This window comes from Triticum dicoccoides, chromosome 7B (assembly GCF_002162155.2).
Source record: "Triticum dicoccoides isolate Atlit2015 ecotype Zavitan chromosome 7B, WEW_v2.0, whole genome shotgun sequence".
Taxonomy (NCBI): domain Eukaryota; kingdom Viridiplantae; phylum Streptophyta; class Magnoliopsida; order Poales; family Poaceae; genus Triticum; species Triticum dicoccoides.
In genome coordinates this window covers 423,180,613-423,187,642 of record NC_041393.1, presented here as the reverse complement: position 1 = coordinate 423,187,642, position 7,030 = coordinate 423,180,613, and the positions used below count along the sequence as shown (strand labels likewise).

Below are 7,030 nucleotides of genomic sequence, written 5' to 3'. Positions count from 1 at the left end.
CCATACCAAAGTACGAGCTTCGGACTGATTATTTAGTTGCAGCTATACGCAGCTGATAAAAAACCCCAAGCCAAGACAATATTGCATTAACTTCAGATCTTACCTGCATGGATTTCACATCTTCAGGAAACAACTGCTCCTAACTCTTCAGAGTATTGATCAGTGTGTATCTATGTATACAAAAGATTATTTACATGTTTATTCAGGTACTGGGGACAACAAATCCATGACCAGTCCTGCAGAATTAACCTAATGTGGCCTTATCTAGCAAGGATCATTTTCATATCAAGGTGTGAAAATAGTACTTACCGAGCATCTAAACCTATCACAACTTCACAACCTATCAGAACTCAGAACTGAACTCTTTGTAAGAGCAGAAATCCACTAAAAGGTCATGGAATGGAGGGCAATGAAACAAATTAGGCACAACATCTGCACAAGTATCAACGAAAGCAAAAATATAAACACAAGATGAACTCATACTACAGAAAGACCACAAACGTCACGTCTGTGAAAAAATAATATCGAAATCTCATGTACAAGAGATGAAGCATATGTACATCTTCACCAGAAAAAACCTCAATTCTTCATCATCTGATCCTGAACATATTGCTAGGCGTGGTTCAAATCCCCTCCATTACCGTTTTCTTGGCTTATATCTACCTTTCTGGAAAGGAACATACCAAAACTCACTGCATTTTGAAACTTCTTGATCCCCCAGCAGCTACAACAAGATAAATCACCCGGACACACACTGGAAACCCTTGCAGACGGCAAGCCAAGCAGCAAACAATACCACACAAACGAGAACATCAACAATGATGATGATCTTCACATGGCGCATCCACAGTGACCGCGACGACTGCTGCCTCCGTAGCCTGGATTGGCTTGTGCTGCGCTCCAATGACATGCCCCCAACATCCTCTGGCTGCACATCAATTCTCAAACCTCTTGTGCCATGGTGCTCATCGTCGCCATCCCCCATAGGCATCCCCTTCTCCTTTGCCTTCTTCTTATCCTTCCTGCCACTGCCTTTTCCAAGAAGAGGCGCCTTCGACGATGTGCAGCCCGAGCTGCCATTCGACCCTCCCCTTTGCGCACCACCCTCAGGAACAAGTGCGGCACGGGGCATCTTCTCCAGTGAAGCAACCAGCCTCTGGACAGCCGGAACCAGCGCGTCATGGAACCCATTCCTATTCGTGTTCCTGAACTCATCCCGCACACGCTCCAGGAACTGCAAGGCACCCACATTCCCGACGCTCGGGTCGATGATTGCGAAAAAGGTGTGCCCGTCTGCCATCAGATAGCCGTAGCTCCTCGACCCCGAAGTGTGGATGTAATGCCGGTGGTAGGGAGGCACGTTCTCGAGGCAGAGCGCCGCCGTGGCCTCGGTCTGCGAGTCACCATCCTTGCTGCTGTAGCTGTATATGACCTTGTTCCCCTTGGCAATGCAGCAGTACACCGTGTTGTCGGCCGACGAGCTCATCCGCGGGTCCTCCTCTGCAACGTCAACCTCCAGGGGCTTGGCGCGCGACGACAGTAGCTTCACAGACCTGGATCGGCGAGAATTCATCAAAAGCCCCCGAAGGCCGAAGCGACAGCTTCACCCTTCGTACGGACAACTCGCCCCAATTCCGAACCGCAAGAACCGGGGCACTCTCCGACAGGATCCAGCCCACAAGAACGGAATCCGGCAGCGATTCAGGCCGGCCCTCCTCTCCGGCGACCGGCGGCGGCTTCTTGGCAAGGGGCGGCGGGGAGGATCACGGATCAAGAACTGGAAAAATCAGCGGAGCGCGGTTAGTATCCGCCGCAATTCGCGCGAGCCACAGCCTCAGCCCCCATTACTAGCCTAGAATCGCGCATCAAGGAGTCGAGAAAAGACCATTTCTTGATCACGGAAAATAAAGAAAGTGATCTGGGGAACAAATACCTGGATAAAAATGGCGTGGCCGCCTCGCGAGGGGAGGAGGGCGGATCAGAGGGGCGCTGTCCTGGATGGATATTTGGACAGGGAGAGAATGAGACCGAGGAAGGCGAGGGGGGAGAGAGAGATCATATTATTGTCGGGGAAGACGGAGGGCGAAGACTTGGCCGGGGAGGGGGTGGGGTGGGGATTTGACTCGGCAACGAGGGGGAGGAGGAACGGTGGTGACGCGGTTTGAGAGGTTTGAGCGAGCATCGTGTCGTCTGCACTCTGCCGTGTGTGTGTGCAGTGCGTTTCTTTTTCTTTTTCTAGGAACTCGTCCAAAGCTACTACTACTACCATGTAGCTTTCGGATCATTATTGAGTCGTACGAAAATGCATTAACAGAATGGTATGTAGAGATGCAATTTGCCCAACTTGGGAATATGATATTTTCTTTTCATGTTTAATCTTTCACAAATAGAGTTGAGTTTGTGTGAAAAAAGAATGACTAGCGCTCTCCCCTAGGCCCTAGCGCTCCCCTCCCCCCGCTCCCGCCGGCGTCCACTCCGGCCGCGGCGTCCACCTCCCCCCGCCGCGGACCACTCCGGTCGCGGCGGCCACCTCCTCCGGCGATGGCGGACGGTTCCTCCAGCCCGCCTTCGGTCTCTTCGGCGTTTCCTCGGCCGCAGCCGGTGGTTTCCGGTCTGGGCCTCTCGGGGTCCCCTGGATCCAGTCGCGCTACGTCTTCCGGCGGGGCGAGCCAGCAGGTGGCTGGCCCGTCGGCGGCTCCGGTGGATGGATTCCGCCGCCCCAGGCCCACCAGCAAGGAGATGTGGCGCCGTCGGCGTGCTCTTCGGCGTCAACAGGAGGCTGGCCCATCTGCTCGCAGGGCTCCTCCCTCGCCGTCTTCTTCGTGGGAGCGGAGGGAGTTCCCGATCAAGCTGCAAGGTCTCTGCTTTAAGTGTTTTGGGGACGACCACAAGAAGCAAGATTGCCCAAACCGTCCCATGTGTTACCGTTGTGGTGTGGAAGGTCATGAATCGTTCCAATGCAAGCGTCGTCGGAGTCCTGCCTCGGAGAGGGAGCTGATCCGATCGGTCCTGTCCAAGATGGGCCGCCTGGACCCGTCGGTGGTGCTGGCTGGTGCTGGGCGACAGACCTCACCGGCGCCCAGGCAGGAGGTACCTGTGGTGCCTCCCTCGCCGGCGGCGGCTGAGCCTTTGTCCTCAGCATGGCCAGCAGCCTAGGCTTCTTCGGGGGGCATCTGCGTGCTCCAACGCTCCCCGGAGATGGATGATATGGAGCGACGTCTTCGGCTGGCAGTGGTGGCATACATTGGTGGTGTGCGGTCGTCGATCTCCTGTGAGGAGGCGGCGGAGGCCATTTCGGTGCAGCTGGAGATTCCGCGTCACCGCTTCTCTGTTCATCGATTCCAGCCGGAGGATTTCTTGATCGTCTTTGCCACCCCGGAGCTTCACAACATCGCCCTCCGCTCCCTCCCGGTTGACAATGGAAGCTTCCAGCTTTTCTTTATGCCTTGGTTGCAGCAGCGCAAAGCTACTGCCAAGGCAATGAGGGTGCAGGTGGACCTCATGGTTGAAGGAATTCCTTCGCATGCGTGGTCTCAAGATACGACTGCAGAGATTCTGGGAAACGCTTGCAAAATTGACAGCTTGGCGCCAGAGACAGCGGAAAGATCGGATTTGTTGCTGTTCAAGGTGCGTGCCTGGTGTGTGCAACCGGATGATATCCCGGTGGACAAGCGGCTGTGGATCCCTGAACCGGAATTGGAAGATGCACGGCAGCGGCGTGCTACGTCTCGCCAATTCCTGGAGTACTCGACGCTCATCCATATTGGAAGGCTGTGGGATTTCAACGCCCCGGAGAACGGGCGCCTTTCGGCAAGCTCCGGCAGTAGCGGATAGAGTGGGTTGCCGGACGATTTTGACGACTTCTCAGGAGGAGGGGAGCGCCAGGTGCTGCCTTGGACGCGAGGCCAGAGGGATGACCGTGGTGGTGCGTCTGGGGCTACCGGAGTTGGCGCCACTGGCAGATCCTTCAGACAGGTTTTGATGGGCAAGTTGGGTGAATCCAACTGGCGGCTGCCGGCGATTGGAGTCGGCATCAAGCAGTTGGCAGGTGTGCCGGCTAACCGGATCAGCAACTCCGGTGAGCCCCGGGTTTCGAGACAGAGACTTTGGTGGTGCCAGCATCCCTGGCTGGCACACTGGATCTTGGTGGCCGTACTGTGGCTGCCGAGGCGCAGGCCACGGCGGCACCCCCACGGCTTCTGGCTGTTGCAGATCCTGTGCTGGAGACAGCTGTCCCACTGGCAAGGGTGACGCCTCCAGTCGGTGTGGGACCCGAGATGGATGTGGTGGTTGCGCCAGCAGCGATGGAGATTCCCTCTATCCACTCGCCGTTGGCCAATCAGAAGGTGGTCGTGCCATCTATGGAGGCCGACAAAGGTGAGGTGGTTCTGGAAGGAGACAGTGGCGGTGGCCCTCAGGATCCCAAGGCGGAAGTGGTGGGTTCTTCGGGCAACCTTATTGCGGCAATCATTGCGGAGCCTGAGGCGTGGGTGGTGGAGAGCGACAAGTCGATGGGGGCAAAGCAGATTGATGCCCCGCCAGTGGAGACGGGGATTGGTCATGTGTCGCTGGAAGAGGGTGGGGATGAGGCCAGTAATCGAGATGCTGCTGCCCTCTGCTCCCCCACTGCGGGCTGGGCCCCAGTGGAAGAAATCTTGTCGGACACTTCCACGTTGGTGCCAGCGGGTGGGGCCCAGGAGATTCTCTCGCAGATGGATGTGACCCCGCCATGCAACCTATTGTTGGCGGGCATGCAGGATGCGACACACACATGCAACGTGTTGGCGCTGGGCACCACACCTCCCAGGGATCAGTTGATCGTGCTTCCTGGCGCGAGGGATGGCGATCAGGTGGTGCATTGCCTGACGGACAAAGAAAGAGTGGCGATGATAAAACTTAAGTCCTTTTATGCGGGACTGCTTAGGAAGTTAGCACCACCTCTTCTCAAGGAGATTGAAGCTGTCAAAAGGGTGCAATTGGGACAGGAGCCGTGCACTCCTAGACGCACCACCCGCTCGGTGAGCACTACAGCGCCAAGGAAACAAAAGACCTCTGTGGCTGAAGTGGTGCTTCTCAAGACTCTGGGTGTTGCGGAGGATGATCTTGCGGTCTAGGACGGTGCTATGGGATTGCTCAAAGAAATCTTTGACTCACCGATCCATGAGCGACGGCTTCGAGCGATTGCAGCAATCTTTGGCAAGTCTATTCCTTTGGACTTGGAGAGGCTGGATGGAGAGACTAGGGTGGGCGCCGCGTGAGTCAGTTTGACGTGCGCCTTTTGGATGCTAGACTTCTTGATGTCTGGCAACAATGTGGAGTTGGTGTGTTGGAACGTGAGAGGACTTAATAGCCCGGCCAAGAAAAAGGCCCTTAGAGAATTTGTTAACTCTATTAAGGCTGATATCATTTGTATCCATGAGACCAAATTGGCCGTGGTGGATCGCTTTACTGTTCTGCAATGTCTTGGCCCGGCGTATGATGGCTTCGCTTATCTTCCGGCCAATGTGACACGTGGAGGCATTTTGCTAGCGTGGAAGTCTAGTCTTGTCCACATATCTAACCTAGTCAATGACTCAAACTTCATCACGAGCTATGTTACTCCCCTGGTGGGATCGCCCTGGTGGATATCGGTGGTGTATGGACCACAGGAGGACGCGGAGAAAATTGCCTTTCTTGATGAGTTGGTGGCAAGGCGTGCACTTTTCGCGGGACCTTGGATGGTAATTGGCGATTTCAACCTCATCCTTTGCGCTTCTGACAAGAGCAACGCCAACATCGACAGGAGAATGATGTGATGATTTAGGCGTTTTATCGACAACATGGAACTGAAAGAAATTTTCCTACATGTGTGTAAATTTACTTGGAGTAATGAAAGAGAGCTTGCCACCCTCACCAAGATCGACCGCGCTCTCATTTCGGTTGATTGGGAGCTGGAATATCCTAATTGTGTGTTACAAGCGCTGTCCACGGATGTTTCTGACCATTGCCCCCTACACCTCACGTTGGAGGATCACATTCTCACTCCTAGGCGCTTTAGGTTTGAAGTGTTCTGGACCAATATTGAGGGTTTTGAGGAGGCTATGAAGGAGGCCTGGGTCTGCGAGCCGGGCATCTCGGATCCATATAAGCGCCTTGATGAGCTTCTTAGGAACACTGCCAAATTTTTCATGGCTTGGGGGCAGAAAAAGATTGGCAATGTCAAAATTCAGATGGCAACCACGAGGTTGGTCATCAAGCTATTTGATAAGGCCATGGACGATAGAAGCCTGACTACGGAGGAGAGATGGCTCCGTGGGGTTTTGAAAAAGACCTTACTTGGCCTAGCTTCGCTGGAAAGAACGATTGCTAGGCAACGCTCTCGGATTAAATGGCTTCGGGAGGGCGATGCAAACTCTAAATTCTTCCAGCTGTATGCGAACGGGAGGAAGGCTAATAACTTCATCCCGGCGATCTCGGTCAGAGGACAGATCATCACCGATCAACAAGGAAAGGAGTCAGCTTTCCATCAGGCGTATGAGGAGATCTTGGGCTCTGCGAAGGCGAGGGAGTTCACTACTGACTTACAATACCTGAACATGGAGCCTATCAACTTATCAGATCAGGATGCCATCTTCTCTGAGGAGGAAATTTGGGAGGTCATTAAAGGCATGCCTGCTGACAGAGCACCTGGGCCGGATGGATTCATTGGGCTCTTCTTCCACAGAGCCTAGCCCGTTATCAAGGGTGATGTGATTGCTGTGATCCAGAAGTTCATGTTGGAGAATGGATGAGGTTTTGGCAGATTCAATAAGGCGCTGATTACTCTAATCCCCAAAAAGACGGATGCCTCCGAGATTGGTGACTTTAGATCGATCAGCTTGCTCCATAGCATCCCTAAAATCTGTGCAAAGCTTTTGGCATCCAAAGTTTGTGGGCGTATGGAGGAGATGATTCACCCCAACCAATCTGCTTTTATCAAGGGAAGAAATCTCCATGACAACTTCATGCTGGTGCATCAAGTGGGGAGGAATCTTCACAAACAGAAAGCTAA

General features: G+C 54.0%; 1 protein-coding gene across 1 annotated transcript; it reads right to left on the bottom strand.

Annotated features, from left to right (window-relative positions):
* Positions 1-410: 410 nt before the first annotated feature.
* On the bottom strand, positions 411-2,170 carry LOC119337837 (phytolongin Phyl1.1-like). The gene is made up of 2 exons (XM_037610068.1): positions 1,934-2,170; positions 411-1,777 (listed from the first exon to the last, which is right to left on the bottom strand). The coding sequence occupies exon 2, from the start codon at positions 1,571-1,573 to the stop codon at positions 740-742; it is 834 nt and encodes a 277-aa protein (XP_037465965.1). The 5' UTR covers positions 1,574-1,777; positions 1,934-2,170; the 3' UTR covers positions 411-739.
* Between the last annotated feature and the right edge of the window lie 4,860 nt (positions 2,171-7,030).